General features: G+C 49.5%; 1 protein-coding gene across 3 annotated transcripts; it reads left to right on the plus strand.

Annotated features, from left to right (window-relative positions):
• Positions 1-3,039: 3,039 nt before the first annotated feature.
• PPP1R3F (protein phosphatase 1 regulatory subunit 3F) lies at positions 3,040-18,237 on the plus strand. Of its 3 annotated transcripts, none has more exons than XM_005614150.4 (4): positions 3,040-4,095; positions 13,520-13,575; positions 13,802-13,881; positions 16,473-18,237. In XM_005614150.4, exons 1-4 carry the CDS (start codon positions 3,104-3,106, stop codon positions 17,754-17,756), a joined length of 2,412 nt encoding a protein of 803 aa, XP_005614207.2. In that variant the 5' UTR covers positions 3,040-3,103; the 3' UTR covers positions 17,757-18,237. The 3 variants fall into 3 exon arrangements, with proteins under 3 accessions (XP_005614207.2, XP_014584333.2, XP_070114741.1); XM_014728847.3 differs by having other exon boundaries at positions 3,041-4,095; positions 13,799-13,881; XM_070258640.1 differs by lacking the exon at positions 3,040-4,095 and adding an exon at positions 13,100-13,120.
• Positions 18,238-22,330: the final 4,093 nt, after the last annotated feature.

The following is a 22,330-nucleotide window of genomic DNA, read 5'->3' on the forward strand; positions in this document are numbered from 1 at the left end:
GCCAGGGGAGGCACAAGGTGGGATGAAGTCCTCAGGCTGGAGGCTTGCAGGGCCCCTGTGTACAGCAGGGCTTAACAGATGTTGCGGCATGTGGTTGGGAGCGAGAAGGGGCGAGGAACAAGCTTGTCAGGAAGGAGTCCTGGGAAACCAACTTTGGAGATGTCCCCAAGGTGAATGACCCCTTACTCCCTGTGAACTTGGGTCTGAACATTCCCTACACCTCCTGTGTAACTATAAACCAGGCCAGTTGAAGAAGCTGAGGCCTCATTCCCTGCCCTAGGACCTGTCCCCTCCTGAGAGAGGGGGCTGCTTTTCTCTTTTAGGGTCAGAGTTGTGGGCTGCATCCTCCTTACACCCTCCCCAGACCATCTCTCCCTTACTGTCACTTGCTCCATGAGAGGAGTGGCCAGGGAAGTAGGAGGAAAACTGAGTGAGAGGTGTGGCCCAACGAGTCCCAGGAGACCACTTGAGCGGGACCTGGGTGTGGGAGGGGTGATGCTGCTGCTGCTGCGAGCCAGGACCCTTGCAGAGTGAGGACTAGGGGGTCAGGTGGGCAGAGAGGGGTGGAGGTTACCACCTCCTTTCTCTACTGGACTATATCCTCTCACAGGGAAGGCTTCTGGGGAAGAGTGGGCAGGATTAAACAGAGGTGGGTGAAAGTCCCCAGAAAAGGGGGCTTTTGACAAAGACTTGAAGGAGGTAAGGAAGGGAGCCATGTAGATAACTGAGTAATTCCAGAGGAAACAACCAGCAAAGGCCCTGAGGTGGGAGGGTGCCTGATTTGCTCAGGGTCTACTAAGGAGGTTGGTATGGTTAGAGTTGTGTGAGCAAGAGGAAGAGGGGTAGGAGGTGAGGTCAGAGAGGGGACTGAGTGGCTTAGACCATGCAGGACCTTGTAGCCCACAGTAAGGACTTTGGCTTTTACTCTGAGTGAGAGGGGAACCAAGGGAGGGTTGTGAGCAGAGACACGTGAACTGTCTTAGGATTTAACAGGATCCCTCTGGCTGCTGAGTGTAGAACAGACTGTAGGAGAGAGGGTGGAAGCAGGGGACCGGTGAGAGGGAGGCTACCGCAATAGTCCAGGGGACTGAGGACCGTGCTGCAGTGGGCTGGGTGAGGGTGGATTCGGCAAACATTTTGAATGGAGAGCTGACAGGAGTTGTTGAAGGATGAGAGTCTTGGGGCCAGGCCAGGACACAGACAATGCCCTAAATGGGTGGGCAGAAAGGAGTCCCTGGATTACTTATCAGCTTGAACTTGTAGGTGAGAAAAAAATAAAGTTCTACCTTGCATAATCTCCCATTCTTTCATGATTTTTCTGTTACTTCCAGCTAAACATATTCTTTCCTGACCCATGACCCCATCCTGGACACTGAGACATGAGGAAAAGGGGCCTGCTGGGGGGATTGCCTCCCTCCTAGGGATGCTGTGTGTCAGAACCTTGCATACAGTAGGTGTTGAGAAAATCCTGCCAGGATGGAAGGAGAATGTATGAACGGACATGTTCAGGGGAAAAAAGTTACAATTCAATTCCCGCTGGAGGTGAGACTTCAAAGGAAGGGTGAAAGGGGAGCGAAAGTTCATTAGATGGAGGAAGCAGAAGCAGCGCTCTTGGGAGAGGGGACAGTAGGAGCAGAGACGGGCACAGAAGGAAGGTAAGTGAGGCCACTGTGGGGTGTGGAGGGCTGAGTGGGGCAAGAACGACAGGCCTCTGATTTGTGATTACGTTAGTCAACGTAGGCCAACATGCCGGATCGACCGTCGGCGGCGTACAGTCAGGCTCAGTGTTTTCCTGAGCTGAAGTTAGAAAAAGCGCATCTTCCAAAAAAGCTCAATTTCTCATTTGGCCACTCATTCGTCAAGGGTGTCACGTGCTGGAGAATGCTGAGGGTGACTATCAGGGGCATTCTTGGCTAGTGGTACCCCTCAAGCAAAGGCTCGGAGGTGGGCAGGGGAGACCCAGTAACTGCTACGAGAGAGTCCGTTTTGCTTTCTTAGATCTCATACTAGGGTGCAGTCTAGGTCTTCAGGGGCTCTGGGCGTTCAAAGCTCTGGGGCAATGGGGAATCACAGGGGTTTAAGGAGAAAGTAAATGCATCCAAAAGAGGCACACTCCTCCCAATGGCTGCCAGCATTCTACGGTTCTGCGGCCGGACGACCCTACAGCCCAGACTGTCTATGCACCATCCTCTCCTCTGGCTTCCTTATTGGCTGTTCATCCCCTCCTTTACACCATCTGCAACACCCCGTTGGCCCTGCTCTTTCCCGTCCCGCCTCCGTGTCCTTCCTGCTACACTTTCCAGCCTCTGCATTGGTTCATCCCGCTCTAGCACCGCTCTTTGCGGGCTCAACTGCCTTCAACTCTGGCTCTCCCATTGGCTATCCGCTTTCTCTCTTCCTCGCTCCCGTCTTCATCGCACACCCCCATTGGCTCTGCCTCTCCAGTCCCGTCTCCGAGGCCGCTCACACACCGCCTCTTGGGCTTCTTCTAGCCTCCGTATTGGCTAGCACCACCCTAGCACCGCCCTTTGAAGGCCAGTGCACGCTCACAAGGCTCCCCATTGGCTAGCTGCAGCTATTATCGTCATCCTTCTTCTATACACCCAGCGCGTGACTTCCCATTGGCTGTTCGCTGTCTCTTCCATCCCGCTACCTACGCAACCTACAAATCTCCTACTTTTCACTTGCTCACTCCCTGCTACCCCCATCGCTTGTAGCCAGTCCATTTTCCCCGCCGCCCACACGCCGCTCCCGCTCACACTCCCCCACTAGCTGTCCTACTTCTGTCTTCATCTCGGACCAGCACCCCCCATTCACGCCTCCCCATTGATTCTCCGATCATCCTGCCTCCCACACCGCCCACTCTCGGGCATCCCCATTGGCTGCATGCTTCTCCTGCACGCGACTCACCGCCTACGTCACCCGTGCGCGGCTTCCCATTCGCTCTCTGCTATGCCTGTCTTCAGCTCACCGACTACGCTCCCCGTGAGCCGTACCCCCCCTGCGCTGGCCTTCCTATTGGCTGCCCGCCCCTTCAGGCCCTGCCCCCGCCGGTCCCGCCGCCGGTGCCGTCGGTGCCGCCGCCGCCGCCGCTGCCGCCGATATGGCGCGCACGGCCCCTGTGGAGCCCCCGCTGCGGCATCCCGCGCCCCCCTCGCCGGCCGCGGGCGAGCCCCGCACCTCTGTTGAGGCAGCGGCGGCCCCGCGGAGGGTGCTGTTCGCCGACGAGGCCCTGGGGCTGCCGCTGGCGCAGCTGCGCCGCTACCGGCCGTGGGGCGGGCCCGGGGCGGGCAAGATGGCGGCGGCGGCCGGGCAAGATGGCGACGGCGGTGGGGCTGATGAGGACGACGATGGCGAGGATGGGGATGAAGGGGAGGAGGAAGAGGAAGCTTACTCCGAGCCCTCGCCGCTGTGTCCCGTCCCCGCCGGCGGGGGGTTTTACCTGGTGCCCACATTTTCGCTGCCGCCCGCGCCGGGCCGTCTGGAGCGCTTGGGGCGCGTCATGGTGGAGCTGGAGGCGCTGCTGCCGCCTCCCGGAGCGGTCCCCGGGGGTGCCGGAGTGTGGGTGCCTGGGGGGCGCCCGCCGGTGCTGCGCGGGCTGGTGCGCGTGCTGAACCGCTCCTTCGAGAAGGCGGTGCACGTGCGTGCCTCACACGACGGCTGGGCTTCCTTCTGCGACCACCCCGCGCGCTACGTCCCGCGCAGCCCGCCAGGGGCAGGAGTGGGAGGACCAGGAGCAGGAGACCCCATCCTGGATCCCGGCCTGGGCCTGGGCCCCGGCCAGGCGTGCGCCTCCTCGCCCGACGACGGCGGCCGCACCGACCGCTTTGCCTTCCAGCTGCCCTTTGCTGAGGGCGCGGGCGATGGGGCGCGCCTGGACTTCGTGGTGCGCTATGAGACCCCCGAGGGCACTTTCTGGGCCAACAACCACGGCCGCAACTACACAGTCCTGCTCCGGATTGCACCCGCTCTCACACCCACTGATGCTGAAGGGCTGCCCCAGCAGCAGCAGCTGGAGCCACAGCCCGAGTGCCAGGGTCCCGTGGAGGCTGAGGCCAGGCAGCTGAAGAGCTGCATGAAGCCGGTGAGGCGCAGGTAATGTCTGCCAGCGCCACCTCCGCCAACACAGGGCTGTGTTTAGGATGGAGGACAAGTATCCCGACCCAGGAACCCCTCAGGCCTGCTCTCCAGGACGGGGAGGAGGGCGCAGTCAGTCAGTCAAAGAGTAATGGAAGCCAAACATGTGCTAGGCTCTGTTTTAGATAACTGGGGTTTCATTCATTCATTTATTGAATTCCACTGTAAAGCCCTGAACAAGACAGATATCTTCCCTGCCCTCAAGGATCATGCAGGCTTCTGTGGGAGACAATTTGAAAAACAATCAGAAAGCAGATAAGATACATAGGCATAAGCTTAGCTGCTGAGGGGAAAAAAATAGAGTAAGGCGATAGTGTGGGAGGGAATAGCTGCTTTAGACAGGGTGTTTGGGGAGGGCCTTTGAGGAGGTGAATCCTGGATGATGATAAGAAGAGTTGTGCATAGTAATGGGGGGGGGGAGAGTTTGTAGAAAAGGGAAGAGGGAGGACTTTTCTGAGAAGGTGCTGTTTAAACTGAGTCCTGAATGATAAAGAGGAGCAGTTATGCACACATTGGAGCAAGGATGTTCTAGACAGAGGGAACAGCAAGTGCAAAGGTTCTGAGGTGGGGAGGAGCTTGGCATGATTGATGGGCACTGTGTTGAAGTGGAAAGAACTGCAGTGACAGTGTGAACCAAGGGCCTTGCCAGTGGGAGGCAGGGAATCTGATTCTCACTCGACAGAGCAGGAAACGAGCAGGAAACGAGGGTTCTAGAGGGAGAAACTGGTTGAGGAAGTGATGGTGCCTGGCTTTTCCAGTTCGGCCACGTCTGACCTTGAAGTCTGTACACTCTCTTTACTGTTATGCTCTAACCTAGTCGGAGGCTTTCTGCAGAGGCGAGGGGCTGAGTTGCTCTCACAGGGAAGCAGTGGCTCTGGCAGAGGCAGAACCAGGTGGGCCTGGACTTGAAGCTCGTGTCCTTTGTTTTTGCCATAGCACCTGTGACCATTCAGGGCCTGGGAGAAGGAACCAGTTAACCCCCAGGAGGCCCTGATACAAGATTCTCCTCGGTTTTTTCCATCAAGCTATGAGTTCTTCAAGGGTAGCAGCTAGGCCTGATTCTTTTTGGGGTCACCTAAGTCCAGCCTGGGATGAGTAGATTCTCTGTGCATGTGTGGGAGATGCATACATTTCCCTGCTCCAGGGAGGTCTGGGAATGGGAACATGCTTTTTGGACCTTGTGTGTGCTTGATCAGAAGCCTCTGGCTGCAGCAAGATATTTGTGCTCCTGGCAAGGCCTTAGGCTGTGAGTGGTTCAGAAAGGTCTAGCTTGGGCCTGGTGGGCAGATGTGCCTGGGTCACTGAGCAAGCACCCACTTACCGACCTGTGGACCCTACAGTCACCTGAGACTTCGTCTAAGGCGGGCAGGCAGCATGGCTCTCCTTATTGCATTAAGAGAGTGGATTCTGCCATCAGAGCCTGGGTTCAAATCCCAGCCCTGCCATCTGTTGGCCTTGGGACCCTGGCCAACTCATTTAACTGTACTGTGCTTCAGTACCCTCATCCGTAAAACAGAATTACAGCATCTGCTTCCCGGGAGACGAGTAAAGGCACTCAGAACCGAGCCTGGCTCATAGCAGTGCCACGTAGGTGTTAGCTAGTATTTATACTTAGGAAGTCACACATACACTTCCTTGGATTCCGCTCCCAAACTCTGCTCTGCCTCTCATCAGCTGTGTGGCCTTGCCTCAGTTTCTTCATCTGCTGAAGGGGAATGACAGTCACTGTGTGGCCAGATTGGCCGCAGCAAAGATGGGCAAGGTAACTGAAGCGTGATGGCTGTGAAGGAGAACGGTGGCCAGCATCAGATCAGTAACTCCATGCTAGGAGCTTCAAGTCTGTTCTCTCCTGAGTCCTGCTCTGCATGCTGTGTGGTGTAGGTGCTGTGATTATGCCCATTTAGTAGCGGGGGGGGGGGGGGGGGAACTGAGGTAGCTCAGAGAGGTGAGCCAGCTTGTTCAAGTACACTCAGCTAGTGAGTGACAGGACTAGGGAGGAGATGCTAGGGGCTTTTTTTTAAAAAACTACTGCTCCTCTTGAAGGCCTGATAGGATTCAGGGCAAATTCTGCATTTTGCTCCTGGTCTTCCCAGCATGTCATGCTTTCCTTTTACCTCCCCCCACCCGTTATTGAGCTATCCCTACATAAAGTATACTGATCTTAAGTGGAGGGCTCAGTGGATTTTTACGTATCTATGCTTTTGTGTAACCAGCACCCAGATCAAGATACTGAGCTGTTCCAGTGCCGCAGAATCGCCTTTATTTCTGTCACTTTTCCCAAGTCGTCATCCCAGCTGGCTGTCATGGGAGCCCTGACTGTAAGATGCGACAGTTTGGGTAATGGAGTTTGGTCATTTTACAGTGTGAAAGGAAGGGAACAGAAATCAAAAGATGGCAGATGGGCCAAGGTGGGTGGAGAGGGTGTTTTTCTTTTAAAATACATGGGTGGTTTTAAGGAGAAATTGAAGCAGCCCTTTCAGACAATTGTTTTGGTATCTGGCCCCAGGTCTGTGGTTCCTAACATGACTTGTGATATTATTTTAAGTGGGCAGATGGCTTTTTGATAGCTTCTTTATCTTTTGATCTCAGCTCTTGCAAAGGGGAGGTTGGTGCTCATTGCAAGATCAGCGATAAGATTTTCTTTGTAGGTCGGTGGCTTTCTTGGCGAGTACATTCAACTTATTATTGTTTTAAAACCTGTGTGCTGCTGGTGACTTGGAGCGCTGTTGAAGAACAGCCACCCCCTGCGACTCAGCCCTCCTGGGAAATGGTGCAGGATCTCAGGGGATAGCCTTAACCTGTGGGAGCCCTGTCACAGAGGGCTTCCCGTTCAGGAAGTGTTGGCCCTCTGTGCACCGGGTGCAGCCACATCAGGTGGGGGGCGTGGGAGAAGGGTGCAGCCATTGGGATACAGCTCAGAAGGCGAAATGGCTGCACTTCTTGGGTTGCTGGACCAGGCTTTTGATAACCCTTAGGCTTAGAGATGATCCATCGGCAGGCATTTATTGAGAGCCTAACTATGTGCTGGGCACAATGCTGGGTTTAAACAGGGAAAAAGATACAGGCTGGTGCAAGATGTCAAAGGGCTTGTAGTGGAGCTGGGTGGGAGGGGTAGGCACAGAGGGCTTGTTGTGTGAGACCTGGCCGAGACCCTGCTCTTTGCTAGGCACTTTGCCGAGTATTTGCATGCAGAGTCTCATCCAATCCTTTCAATGCTTCCTGTGAGATAGACTGTTTTTATTCCTTTCCTGGATGAGCAAACTGAGGCTCCCAGAGTCCGAAGTTCCAGGGCTAGTGTGGGGAGGAGCCCTCCTGGTCCGCCTTGGCTTAGCACCCTTATGAGATGTCCTATTCCTCTTAAAAATAGAGACCAAGAAAGCCTCAGCGTGGCCTTCAGCATCACCTGCTCTCTCCCCCAATCTGGCCTCCATGGCGACTAGTCTCCCCTCATGCCGTCCTCTGCCTTCTGGGCTCCTATCTCTGTGGTCTTTCCAAGGTGTCTTGCCCTTTTCTACCTCAGGGCCTTTGCCTATGCTGTTTCCGTCACCAGGAATGTTGGTTCTGTGCCCCTTGCAGTCTCCTCATTTTGAGCCTTCGGTTCTAAGAGTGCTTCCTCTGGGAAGCCTGTCCATCCCAATCTCCTCAAACTCCAGTTTTCCATAGCGCTGGTCAGCCAAGCAGGCATGTGAGAGAATGCCGTTAGCAGAGGAGATGAGCATCCCCAAAAATTCAGGATTGTTTTCCACCCTGCCTGGCAGTCCTCTGACATTTTTCTGATCCACTCTTGTCTCTTCCCTCATGTGACTCTTTGGAATGTTCTTACCTTCAGACTTTGCTTCCTGCTTCAAAAAACCAAATAGAAGACATGAGAATGTAACTCCCCACAACTTGCAGCCTCAAGCCTGCAAAGTGACTCCCCTCCCTTGTGGTATAGGGGAGGAGCGGGCCCCTCTCCTCCCTCAGGCCAGCTCCCCCACTGTGCTCTGGGTTCCATTTTCTGCCCCTTGCTCCAGAAGCTGACATAATCAATTACCCTTTCTCTCCTGGCAGTTTTTCACTGCCCTCCTCACCTGATCCTCTATTGGCCCTTATACATGCCAGCGTCTCTACTGTCTTCAAAAGTTGTCCTTTGACCCCACCTCTGCCCCTGCTGCTCCTGGCTGGCACCTCATCACTCTCCTCTGCTTCATTGCCGACCCCCTCTAAAGAGTTGCTTACGCTTGCCTTCTCCACTTGCTTCAGCCCCCGCATCTGCCAGATTCCATAGGCGGTTTTTGGTGTTCCTCTTGAAGTGATTGAACTCTCTTACTTAAAACACTTTCTTCTCTTGCCTTGGAACCATGCTCTGCTGCTTTACTTTGAACTCTCTGGCCCTTCGCTTTCTCCTTGCTTTCTCCTTCAGCCTCATATAGCCAAACTTGCTGTCTCCACTTGGCTGATGTCCCAAAGATGCCTCCAGCTCCCCTCATTCAAGGTTGAATCCATCATGCCCCATGGTGTTCTGAGCAGCCTCCCACTCCCCTTCCCCTCCTTTGCTCATTTTCCTTGACCCTGTCGTGTGGGCCAGGGCCCTTTGTTGTGGAGCATCTTGCCTTTTCTGAAGGCACTGACCTCAGCTTGTCGTTAGACCTTCTTTAGGGGATTATTGGATGACCCTCTCTGCCCTGCTAGACTGTAAGCTCCGTGAGGGGTAGGGACGTGGTCTGCCTTTGTTCACTGCTGTGTTCCCGCAGGGCCTGCCATGTGCCCGGCACTTAACCGGTGGTCAATAAATGTTTGTTGAAAGAATGACTGTGAGTATTTTTTTTATGTCTTCCTCCACACTAAATTGTAAGCTTCCTGGTCGGGTTTGCTCACTATTGTGTCTCCAGGGTCTGTCCCTGGGCTGAAGCACAGGAAGGCCTCAATGATTTTTAGGTTCACTTGTAGCTGAATGGACGGAGACCCACCTTGCTCTCTGACTTGGCAGCCTTAGGGGAAACCAGAACAATCAAAGTCAAAGCAGGATGGGCCACAGGTCATCTTAGTTGTCTGGAGAGTGAGGATTTCGTGTGAAAATGATCCTCTTTTATTCCACAGAAAACTGGCAGCACATCTTGGTTAAGGATGTGGGCCTGAGGCCACACACTCCAAAAGTGGCAGAGCTGGGACAGTCCTCCTCTAGTGCCCCAGTTTTCAACTGCTGTACCAGGCTGGGTGACAGGCCTTACCAGCCGGGCAGTACTGGGCAAGTTGCTTTCCTTTTCAGAGCCTCACTTCCCTCCGTGGGGATTCGGAAGGGATTACTGTTTGTTAAGCACTTTATGGGCGGTTTCCCGATGTTTCCTCAGTCTGTTCAACAGCTTGCTGAGGTAGGTATTACTATTATACCCTCTTCGCAGATGAGGAAACTGAGGCATAGAGAGATGAAGTAACTTGCTCCAGGTCACACAGCTGATAGGTGGCAGAGCCAGGGTTATTCATAATTACTTGTCCTTGACCCTTTACGAGATGTGAAATCAATTTACTGGATTCCAGCAAACATTGAAAAAAAGAAACAGCGTAGAAAATAGAGTGCATGACAATGTGTAGTAAAGGTAAGTGGTGTTTCATGCAAAGAACGACTGTTTTTCAGTTATATCTATGTATATATTTACACATGTATGGGTGTGCTCGGTTATGATGTAAAATGTGTTTCTTACTGTGTTTCATGGCCACATGAATGAAGCCACTGCTGTAAAAGGAGCTCATAGCACAAGGCACTGCTCTCCTCCCCGCACCCCGCTGGGTGGTCCGTAAGTCCTAGAGTTGGCACTGACCCAGACTGTAGCTCGGGGAAGCAGAGCGATGGCCCACATAACTTGGTGGCTTTCACAGCCGCCTTCAAACCCTGTTTTCGGAAAGCAGATGGCTCAGGGTAACCGGGATTCCAGGTATCGCGGGGCAGGTTTCTGAAGCCACCTGTCCCCCCGGAAAGTCAGCATTATCTTCAGGTTGACTGCACGGGAGCCGGGGTCTGCTGAGTTTCCCTTGGGGTTTCAGCGTGTGACCCACTTTGGGCTGGCCGAGTTCTTTGAAAACACGAGCGTTGGGGGTGCTCGCAGAGGACTCGGGTGGCGGCAGTGGCGATGGCAGTGACGTGACTGCTCTGAAAGCCTGCTTTGCTCTTCGTGGGGTTGTCAGCCCTCCCCTGCTTGCTCACTCTCACTGTGGCAATTCACATTTTTGTTCTCTCTTCGCTGGCTTAGGCTGGGGCCAACGGCACCTCTTTCTGAAATCTTGCCTCTTGGCCTCCCCGGGTCCATTTGAGGTTAGTGGCCACTCAGTTTCCTGATGGCAGGAAGAATTTTCATGCCCAGGAGACTGGCACGCAGGCCTGATACGGCCCCTTCTAGGCTGCACCGTCTTGACTAGTTCTTGCTGGCACCCAAAGGATGTGTGCCTAAGATGTCCCCAGGTCTGTGTGCTCCGGCCCCCTACTGCCCACTGCTCTTGAGGAGACACCACGTGGCATTTGTGGGGCTGGTGCCAAAAGAGCAGGTTTCCTTCTCGAAAATTAGCAAGCACCCTGGAGGTACAGTTTTGTTCTTAATCTCCTCCCTGCCCATTTTTCTAAGAACCCCTCCTCCCCGTTACTGATCAGTGAGTCAGTATACATTGTACTCCATTTCTCTCACTCTCCTCCTTTTGATTAAAGTCATAGCTGCCCCCGAATGTTTACTGTGAAAGACAGTTCAAGGATATTTAGGGTTTTTTTTAAGCCCACAGTTTCAAATGCTGTCTTCAAAATGGAGGCCTCTTTGCATGTTATCAGTGTGGTGTGTAATTAGTGGGCGTAGAGACACGGTTCCTTGAGCCTCAGTTTCTGCATTTGTAAAAAGGAAAGGGTGCTGTTTTGAAGGATAGGTGTGAAGGTTTTCAAATGACTTGGTGTGTCAATGACAAGGGCCCATGCAGGAAGGGTGAACAATAAATGCTTGTGCCTCCTGCTTTTGTCTCTGACTTCGGATGGAGGGAGAGTGACCTGTGAGCTTCTGCTGACTTCGTGGATCTTGGGATTGGCTGAATTGCCTGCCCCGATTTTTGCATGTTCTGCCTCTTCTTACCCTCCTTGGCTGTGGACAAGATGCTCTGGGGGCTGAGGGATTTGTTCTGTATTTGTTTTTCTTCTCTCTCTTCTTCCTTCAAACTGGACTGTGGAGTTCTTTTCCTGCTGGTTGGCTGCGTCCTGAGTTCCTCCCTCCTCTCTTCCATACATCTAGGACTCTCTCCTGGCTTTTAGAAGCCTGATTGTCATGCCTGTCAGCACTTGGCTAGATGGCAGGGAATGGCTTGCCTAGTCCTGCTCCTGAGAGGGAGGGCTGCCTTTCTGTCTGTTTGTGGGTCTTCTTGAAGACGCTTGCTGGAGAAGATCCTAGGAAGATGACGGTTTCTTTAATGACGGACTGCACCAGCAAAAGAAGTCAGCAGAAATCATGTTGGGCCACAAATCCAAAGACCTGGATTAGACCTACTAGGGGACCAGTGCAGGACCAAGCTGGTTTGCTCTGAATCCCCCTCTCTTATCCATGATGCACAGGAGTTGATGGCTGGGCACCCTGAGTCACCCGCTTCACGCCCCGCAGTATTCTGATTCAAATGCCTCTGCTGGGACGCATGAGCCCTAGTCCATGGAGAAAGACAGATGCTCCCTTCCGGAGCTTCCAGACTGTAGATTCATGTACATAGTTCAAGCTTCCTCCCTGAGGGGGTGATAAAAAGCAGTTCTTGCAGCCACTTCTGTGTCTGGTGGTCTCCTAGCCGCATGTTCCGTGAAAGCAGGGAAACTAGGGATGAATATGTGGGCAAGAGGCAGGTCCAAAGAAAAGCCTGAAGGAAGGAGGAAGGAGGGATCTTGTCTGTTCTTGCTGCCTCCCTCTATCCACTTCTGGAAAGGATTGGAGATGGGTTTGGGGTAAGACCCTGTTCTCCCGCATCCAAGAAACAGCAGTTCGTTGGTTAGGAACACAAATGTTGAGCTGGAAGGCCTCGGTTGTGATCCTCACTGCTTGACATTGAGCCGTTTACTTGGCTTCCATTTCATCATCTGTAAGAGGAGGATAATAATACTGCCCACTTCAGGGGATTGCAAGGCCCTATCTCACAGGGTTGTTGTGACGAGTGAATTAATGTATGTGGAGCGCTTAGACCGGTGTACTATATGTGGGTCAGCTAGTGATACTCTGTTTCTGTGAAGGTAATTGATGATGTGTTTCCAAAAAGTTGCAACCATTTCCAGAAATGTCAACATCATCACATTACCTCTTAGGAAGAAAAAGATCTGAGAAGTTGCCTCAGCTCCTCTCAGGTCTCTGAACATGTTTTAGTTAATGCTTCTCTCATTTGCCTTAATCTGTAAACATTTGCTACTCATTTGTGAGAATGACAACAGTGATTTCTCCATGATCCCCACGACCCCACCCCTGGCAGGGACTGGCTGAAATACACTTGGCATATGCCACTCAGACCTTGGGGTCTGACGTGCCTGGTGAAGCAGGAACAAGACAATAAATACCTATGATTGATTCAGCCCTTGCTCTGTGCCAGGCCGTGGTATCTGGCTTGATGTCCTCCTTTCTCTTGACTCCCCTGTGCTCCATTTTAAGGTGAGGAGGCTGAGGCTCACGGAGGTTAAGTGGCCTGCCAGGCTGATGTGGTGATGGGCAGAGGGCTGGCAGAGGGACCCAGGCCTCTGTGACCCTGGGTTACTTCCTTTTTCGGCTGACCTTCCGATTCTCCAGTTGCTTCCTTCCTCCCTTTTGCTGCTTCCTATGCCCCACAGTCCTCACCTGCCGTTTCTTGGGAAAGACGGGTTCCTCCACAGACAGGAGTTTACCCTAAAGAAATGATCCAACATGTTCATGAAGCTATGCCCAGTGGTGTACCCTGAAGTCTGCTTTGTGAGAGCAAAATGAAGGAAACCACCTAGCTGCTCAGTAGGAAGGGAATGGCCACATACATTATGGTGAGTCCATATGAGTAGTAAGCAGCCATTTCAAATGTTTACAAAGGTATATAATGATGCTTCTTACTGTTAAATGGACAAAGCCAGCTGTGAAATTATGTCTGCAGAATCTGAATAATTTCATAGAATGTCTGGAATGAAATTTTCCAGAGTGGTAATGGTGGTTGCTTCTGGCTAATGTGTGACTTTTTCCTGCTTCTTTATGCTGTCTTGTATTTTGTGAATTTTCTATAATGAATGTGTAGGACTTTTAAAATCAGGGCATCGAAAGAGGCAGCAGAAGAGAAAACAGCGCTGTCAGGTGAGGGTGGGCCACCACAGAGGCTCAGAAGGTGCCGGTGGCTGGCAGAACTGGCCTCTGGGGCGTCAGCTCCATGCATTCTCTCCTCTGCCCCACAGGCCTAACGAGGAAGAACTAAGGATGAAGAGCATGGATGATAATACCCCTGCTGTGGGTAAGCAATTGGCAGCCTGCCGGAGTTTTAGCTCGTATTTACCATTTCTTTCTTCCTCCCCTTTTCCTTTCTGTATAAATTAAGAGGCACCCTCTGCCTTAGACTGTCACAGAAAGCTTCAGAGGCAAAACTGCCAATTGGCTAGAAGAACAGATTTTCTTAACCAAACCAGGCCTGCTTGTATACCTGCCTTGCCCCAATGCTGCCCTTCTCTTCTCTCCAGCAGAACGTCCTGATGTCCAGGAGTCAGTGGGTCCCCTGGTGGCCCCCACCCCTCTCCGTCCGTGGCCCCAGATGACACTTCAGGTAAGCAGGCCCTGGCAGGCTCTGGATGCACAGCCCAATGGGAGGCTGGGTGGTGGGGCGTAACTTTCTCTTAGTCCACCCTAGTTTGGAGGGAAGTCCCCCAAATCAGAACCTGATGGTGGAGGTGTAGAATGCAGTTACTCACTTGGGCTTATAGAAATGTCATTTGCTAGCTTAGCAAATATTTATTGAGTGCTTGCTCTGTGCCAAGCACTATTGTAGATGCTGGGAATACGTTAGTGACCAAAAACCCTGTCTTCATGGGGCTTACGTACTTTTCAGTGGAGTGAGATATAATAAAACAAAATAATAGTTAAAATATATGGTATGTTAGATGATGGTGAATGCCAAGAAAAAAAAATAAAGGGATGGGGGAGGGAGGGAGAGAGAGAGAGAGAGTCTGTGTGTGTGTATGTGTGTGTGTGTGTGTGTGTGTATGTGTGTGAGAGAGAGAGAGAAAGAGAGAGAAGTGCAGGGGGCATTTGCAACTTTAGATCGAGCGGCCAGGGAAGACCTTAGTGGTAAGTGAGATCTGAGCAGAGATCTGAAGGAAGTAAGAGTGAGCCACATGGACAACTAGGAAGAACATCCCAGGCAACTGCAAAGTCCTCGAGGTGGGGCCATGACTAATGTGTGTGAGGAACAGTAAGGAGCAGAAGGTGAGGGGGAGCAGGAGGAGGTGAGATGGGAGAGGAGGTGGGGACACATTGTGTAGGGCCTCCTGGACCCTGGAGAGGGCTCTGGCTTTTACTCTGTGTGAGAGGGGAGCCACGGGAGGGTCGGGGTCGTGAGCAGAGGAGGGCTGTGATCTGAATACGATTTAACAGGTTCCCTCTGACTACTGGGAGGAAAATAGGCCTTAGGGGTGAGGGTGGAAGCAGGGGGACCGTGAGGAGGAGGCTACTGCAGTGTTCCGGGACAGCGATGCTGAGGCTGGCAGGGAGATAGAGAGATTCTGGAGATGTATGTTAATGTGTGTGTGTGTGTTTTAACTTTTTATTACAAAGATTTTCAAACATGTGTGAAAGTAAAGAGACTAGTATAATGAACCCCCATATACCCATCACCCAGCTTCAAAACAAATTTCAACACATGTCCATTCCTACTTTTTCTACACCCCCGCTCCCTCTCCTCCCATTCCCTATGGAATTGTTTTGGAAAAAATCCAGACACTATTCCATCCATAAATACTTGAGTTTGTATCTCAGAAAATTAAGCACTCTAAAAAAGCCACGGTGCCATCATCACTCCTCAGAAAATTAACAATAATTCCTTACTATCTTAGTATTTGGTCAGTGATCACATTTCCTTATCTCATGAACATTTTAGGATCCAAACAAGATCAACACTTTGCATTTGGTCGATGGGTCTTTTTAGATTTTTAAATCTCCTCCACTTTTCTTGCAATTTGTTGAAGAAAACTTGTTTGCCCTGTAGAGTTTCCCACAGTCTGGATTTGGCTGTTTGCATCCACGTGGAAACACATTTCTTACTCTATTTTTATTAATTTATTAATTCTATTTAATTAATTTGATCTATTAAATTTAATTGATTTAATTTATTAAACTATTAATTTTATTAATTTGTTAAATATAATCTATTATTTATTAAATTAACTTAAATAGAGTTGTTCTATTTAATTCCCTTATTCCCACTTCATTTATTAGCTGGAATTCTTCTCTAAAGAACAACTTTCTCACATCAACTGTCTGGTTACCTTGAAGGTATATACCTTGAGGGTATATAGTTTGTATAGAAAAAGCTGTATAAATGCTTAATTTTTCCCTTCTGTTTACCAGTTTTCAGAAGAAATGTACTTTTCCAAAGGTGACCAATTAAAGGAGTTTTGGTTTTGGTATATCATTATTAACTCGAGAATTTTAAACATTTTTGTTGAGTTTCCATCCGTTGCACTTATTTATTTTGCTGCTTAAGTAGAACTATCTCTGGCCGTTGGGAGCTTACTTAGATTGGCTTGAGTCCTTTTGACACATACCCATCATTCTTTCAGCCCTTCCTCACATTCTGGTATGACAGTATGTCCCAGACTCATCCTGTACTTTCCCTGCCCCAAACCTGGAAACAGCCACTTATTTAAGGAGCCCTGGTTCCTTTTAGTGGAGAATGGTATTTAGAAACCAAGATCTGGGTGCTAGGTGTGTTTGTTGCTGCTAGATTGGTCATTGTTTCTAGGCCTTGCCAAAAGAGCCAGGAAATAAATTTTTTAAAAAGAGAAGAATGCATGAATTCATATGGATATTCTGGATGTGTTTCGGAGGTCAGCCAACAGTATTTACTGACAGCTATTCACCAGATCTTGGTGCCCACTGACTTCCTCCGCTTCATGATCTGCAGGAAGCCCCATTTTACTCCATCTAATTTTGTTATTTTAATATAGACAACATAGTCTTTGGAGTTTAGAGAATTATAGAGGGCTCTTTAAGGAGTGTTTATCTGGAAACACCTGTGGGGCTGAATGTGGGCTGTCACTAGTTCTTACTGTCTCTGCTTGTCCCATCTCTTCCTCTACTTCATTCCCTTTCCTTTCTCTCCCCTCCTGCGTCCCCCCCCTCCACCTCCAATGGCTCCAGGTTTCTGAAGTTACAGTGACTGGCAAACCCCCAGAGGAAGGTGACATCCCCAGAAGCAGTCCACCTGTGGCTTTCACAGAGATTCCCCAGGCACCGATCATCAGGATTCCTTCCTCCTCCTCTCTCTGTGGCCTGGGTGGCTCCCCCAGGGACCAGGCCTCAGGGCCCGATGCAAGTGAGGGGGCAGCTGGGCCTTTCCTGGAACCCAGCCAGCAACAGGTGGAGGCCACATGGGAAGTATCAAGCGAGAATGGAGGGGGCCGGAAGTACCCCATGGGGGGTGCTATTATGGATGAGCCCCTCGGGGGTCTGGAGGTCATGAGTGGGTTGGAGGAGCTGCTTGGTGAGGACACCATTGACCAGGAGCTAGAGCAGCTCTACCTTTCCCATCTGAGCCGCCTGCGGGCTGCCGTGGCTGCAGGTGGGGCAGGAGGTGGCGGGGAGGGCCTCACAGATGGGGGGCTGTCCCCCAGCCATCCGCTGGGCATACTCACGGACCGAGATCTGATCTTGAAGTGGCCTGGCCCTGAGCGGGCCCTGAACAGTGCCCTGGCTGAGGAGATCACACTGCACTATGCCCGGCTGGGGCGTGGTGTGGAGCTCATCAAGGACACTGAGGACCCTGATGAGGAGGGGGAGGGCGAGGAGGGGCTCTCCAATATACCCTCCAGCCCAGAAGGGGACACCCCCAAGGAATCGCCTCCGGAAATCCTCTCTGGGGCTCATTCTGTGGGAGATGTGTGGCTCCCATGGGCAGAGGGCTCGGGATGTGACAGCCCTGTGGTTCTGGGTACAGAGGGTCAGTTCACTAGGGCTCCAGAGAAGGGGATGGGCAAGGACACTGACTCTTTGCACATGAATAGGGTGATAGCTGGGGTGACCGAGTCCTTGGAGGGGACAGAAGCCCGGATAGAGTTTACCACTAAGTGGACAGACAGTGTGGTTCCTGTATCGGGCAAGGAGCCAGCTGCTCCAGTCCTGTGGGGGCAAAATCTCACCCTCCTTGGTCCCTCAGGGACTGAGATCTATCCTTCCAGCCTGGCCAGGCCCCATCTAAGCTCCCAGGATAAAGAGGGTTCAGGCCCAAGCCTTGAGCCCCCAAAGGGGTCTCCCACCCTAGCAGTCCCTGCAGAATGTGTGTGTGTATTGCCTCCCCAGCTCCGGGGGCCCTTGACCCAGACTCTGGGGGTCCTGGCTGGGCTGGTGGTGGTCCCTGTGGCTCTGAACAGTGGTATGTCCCTCCTGGTGCTTGCGCTGTGCCTCTCTCTGGCCTGGTTCTCGTAGGAGCTGCTTGTGGGCTCAGCAATAACAGGCTTCCCCCTCTCTGGGGTTTGGGGAGGGGCAGCCCCTGCACCACCCCCAGAGGGTTCAGAGGGGATGTGTGGCCTGTACAGTGAGGTGTCCTTTGCTTCTGAGAATGTTCCAATGGAGAGAGGCCTTCCCGTCCCTGAGCTCTGCAGTCAGCACAGGGCTCCCTGTGGTGATACCAGTGGAGAGGAACAGGGCATAGGTGGATGGTGTGAGTGAGGACTTTCAGAATGGGATTGGGCATGTATTCCCTTCCTCCCCTCCCCCTGAGCCTGTATTTATTTTTGTATAATTCTCTGGATGAGGGAGAGTGGTCGTGAGCTGGTCTTGGGGCACAATTACCCAGAGATATATTTATTAACAGCCAACCTGTGCAACCTGCTGGAGCTTTATTTTTAATTTAATTTATATAGAGTACCTATTATTATATGCCACAATAGAGCTCTATGAAAAATGATGTGTCTTGCTGTGCAGTGTTCTGGTTGGGCCTGTGTGCAGGGTGGTCACATTCTGTGGGAGGACCATGGTGGGGAGTGGGGGGGTGCAATGTGGTCATGCCTGCTGCTGCTGATTCAATATATCCTTGAGGATCTGTGTCACCTCACCTTATAGTCTTAATCTATGTGGTCAAGTGGTCTTTGAGTGGAAGGCCCTTTGGTCTTTTCCATATTCTGCCAGGGAGGGAGGAAGAGTGGTGGCCACATGAGGGTTTGGTGTTACACACGTGGCTGCAGCGGTGGATGTGGTCAGCTGTGGATGTGGGCATATAGGTTGTGAATCAGCCACAAGGTTTTGAGGTTACTGAGAAAAACAACCTTTGACACCAGCAGGGAGATCCCTCTGCCCCCAAGATTGGGAAGGCTCAGAAAAGACGGAGTTCATGTGCTGTGAAAAATTTATGCCAGAGTTGCTGTCCACAGATATCGAATTTCTAGCTTGAAACAGGAAATGCAGAAGCTTTGAAAGAAGGGATAGATATATTTACTGCATGCAGATAAAAAACTCTGCATAGCCAAATAAAACACCATATATTTATTTACTTCCCTTCACAGCAAAACTTTTATGCCAGCTTTCTGTGGTTCTTCTCCTCCAGGGCTCCAGTGCTTTTCTGAAACAGCTCTAATCAGATTTTTTTTTTGCCCAACCACTTCAGCAAAAGTGCTGAAGTCACTGTGTGATATTCACATTGTTACATCAACGGTCAAGTCTCAGACCTCATCTTACTGGGCCTATTGGCAGCATTTGACACAGTTGATCATCTCCTCAACCTTGAAATCCTTTCTTCACTTGGTTTCGAGGACACCACACTCTCCTAGTTTTCCTCTTTCCTCACTGGCCACTCTTCTAGAACAGTGCCTGGCACATAGTGGGTGCTCAATAAATACCTATTGAATGAAATAAATGGAGGAACAAACAAATGTGTGTGGGAAAATGCAGAGACATCGCTAGAGAACTTAGTTGGTCATTCAGTGGTTACAAGCTTAGTTCAGTTCTGCAATTGTTGACTGACCACCTCTGCTCTGCTCTGAGGACACACAGGAAGGAGCTTACAGTCTCGTGGGGGAAGACAGACACAGAGAAAGTATTTCAGTGCAGTAAGGTTAGTGCATTAACAATGATGGATCCAGTGTGCTGTTGGGGCCCCAGGACAGATGCCCAGCCCAGTGCGGGGACTCTGGACGTCTTCTTGGAGGATCTGGTGCCTGAACTGAGTTTTAAAAACACAAAGGAATCCACCAGGTAACGAAGGGGAAGAGAGGGCGGTCCATTCAGAAGGAATAGCATTGTAGAGGTCTGGAAGTGGAAAACAGCTAGTGAAAACAAATTCAATGCACCCATATTTCACTTGTCTTTCAGTGAAGACATTCCTACTTTGTTAAATATCGAAGTCCAGACATGTGTCTGTAGCCCTCCACGATGTGATAATTTGCTCAATGTCTAAAAAGTCAACTTTATGACAATTGGGTTGAAAAACTAAATAAAGTGGACAAATTACTACAGCCATATGACTTGCCAAAACTGTCTCCAAAAGAGAGGAAAACTTGAGTAGTGTTATAACCATTAAAACAGCAGAACCTGTAGCCAAAAGTTTTCCCATACAGAAACTCTGGGCCCAGATTGGCTTCACTGGTGAAACACTCAAGGGACAAATAATTCCAATTTTACAAAAGCAATTCCAGAGTGTAGAAAAAAAGAGAGCGTTCCTAGTTCATTTTATGGGGCTGATAGAACCTTGATACTAAAACCTGATGAATGAAAAAAGAATATTACAGAACAATCTCAAGAAAATAGATGCAAATATTTTAAACTAAATGATAACTGCCTGTCTTAGTCCTTTCAGGCTGCTGTAACAAAACAGTGTAGACCAGATGGCTAATAAACAATATTTATTTCTCACAGTTCTGGAGGCTGGGAAGTGCAAGATCAAGGGACTGGCAGATTTGGTGTCTGGTGAGGGCCCTCTTCCTGGTTCATAGACAGCTGTCTTCTTGCTGTGTCCTCACATGGTGAAGGGGCAAGGTTGCTCTATGGGGTCTCTTTTATAAAGGCACTAATCCCATTTGTGAGGGCTCCACCCTCATGACCTAATCACCTCTTAAAGGCCCTCTGTCCTAATACCTTCACATTGGGGATTAGGTTTCAACATATGAATTTTGAGGGGACACAAACTTTCAGTCTATAGCACTGCCTGAGTCCAATATATTAAAAAAGTATAATATGACCCAATTGGATTTACTTCAAAACTGCAATGTGTTTTAACATTTGAAACCAATAAGCATAATTTGCCTCATTAGCAGATTAAAGGAGAAAAACCATGATCATCTCAATAGATGTAGAGAGAGAGATAAAATTCGACATCTATTCATGATTTAAAAAATCTTAGATTAGTTGAATAAATTTTCTTAACACAAAGGGTATCTACAAAGACTTGCAGTAAACTACATACAGTACTTAAAAGTAAAATATTAAGAGCTTTGACATTTGGAACGTCACAAGGATGCCTGCTGTCACCATTTCTTCTCAGCATTGTACTGTAGGTCTTAGCAAGCCAAATAAAGCAAGAAAAGAAAGAAAACATTTAAAGACTGGAAATGAAGAGTAGAATTGCCATTATTTGTAGATGATACCACTGTGTATATAGAAACTCCAAAATAATCCATGGATAAATTATTAGAATTATTAAGAATGTAAAAAGATTTCTGATACAAAATTCATATTTAAAAATCTATTGCTTTTATATGCTAACAACAAACAGAAAACTTTAATAAAGATACCATTTATGAACTACTTAGAGTAACAAAAGAGGGCAAGATCTTTCTGGAAAAAAATATAAAACCTTACTGAAACATTTTAAAAGACTAAATAGATATACATGTTCATCAAATGGAAGAGTCAATGTCTAAAGCTTTCAGTTACCTCTAAACTGTTTTGTAGGTTCAATGCAAATCCAGTCACAATTTCAGTAGATTTATGTGTGTGTGTGTTTAACAGGTTTAACAGTTAAGAAGGTGTGCAAGGGTAGACAAATGACCAATGAAAGACAAGTAGACCAACGAAAGAAAGTCTCAGGAACAGACCCACTCATATATAGACACAGAATAGGTGGCCAAGGAGGTATTGTGAGACCAGTGGAGAATGGTTGGACTTTCAATACATGGAACAATCAGTTATCTATATTGAAAAAATGAATTGGATCCTTACATCACAACACAAAAATAATTCTAGGTGGATTCAGAACCTAAATGTGAAAGGCAGAACCAAAGGGCTTTAAGAATTTAGTATAGAGGAATACCTTTGTATACTCATGGTAGAAAAGTTTTTCTTAAAGAAGACATGAAAGCGCTAAGCATAAATGACAATTATAAAACATTCAATTACATTAAAATTAAGAATGTCTGTTGATCAAAGAACACCATAAAGAGAGTGAAAACCACAAATAGGGAGAAGATAATTGAAACACATATAATTGATGAAAGGCTCAAACCTAGAATATATTAAAAACTACAAATAGAAAAACCAGATGTGCCAATAAGTGTATAAATAAATTGTATATTCACAGAATGGAATATTGTATAACGAGAATGAAAGATCTACCACTACATGGAGCATCCTGGATGAATCATACAGACATGATGTTGAGCAAAAGAAGCCCAACGCAAATGGTTACACACTGTATGACCCATTTACACAAAGTTCAAAAACAGGCAAGACGAACCCATTACTAGTGGTAAAATTATAAAGAAAAGCAAGAAAATGATTATCACCAAGTCATGATAGTGTTTACTTCTACGGGAGGAGGGGATATGATTGGGAAGGGATCCAGGAGACTTTTGGAATGGTAATAATAGTCTATTGCTTCACCTAGGTGCTTGTTCATGGATGTGCAATTCATTAATATTCATTAAAATGTAAATTTCTCGGGCAAAATAAGAAATTGCGACTAAAACAAAATGCAGTGAGAAATGAGAGTAACGTGGCTCTCCAGGACTCCTCCACACAGGCTCTGAGCAACTCGGTTTCCTTGTCTAGACTAGGAAGTGTAGGTGGCC

This window comes from Equus caballus, chromosome X (assembly GCF_041296265.1).
Source record: "Equus caballus isolate H_3958 breed thoroughbred chromosome X, TB-T2T, whole genome shotgun sequence".
Lineage (NCBI taxonomy): Eukaryota > Metazoa > Chordata > Mammalia > Perissodactyla > Equidae > Equus > Equus caballus.

What these genes read in the sequence shown, in the direction of transcription:
- PPP1R3F (XM_014728847.3), top strand. Translation starts at nt 3,104, where the DNA reads ATGGCGCGCACGGCCCCTGTGGAGCCCCCGCTGCGGCATCCCGCGCCC. An exon ending in ATGAAGCCGGTGAGGCGCAG is followed by an intron (nt 4,096 to 13,519) that starts GTAATGTCTGCC and finishes TCTGCCCCACAG; the next exon opens with GCCTAACGAGGAAGAACTAA. An exon ending in TGATAATACCCCTGCTGTGG is followed by an intron (nt 13,576 to 13,798) that starts GTAAGCAATTGG and finishes TCTTCTCTCCAG; the next exon opens with CAGAACGTCCTGATGTCCAG.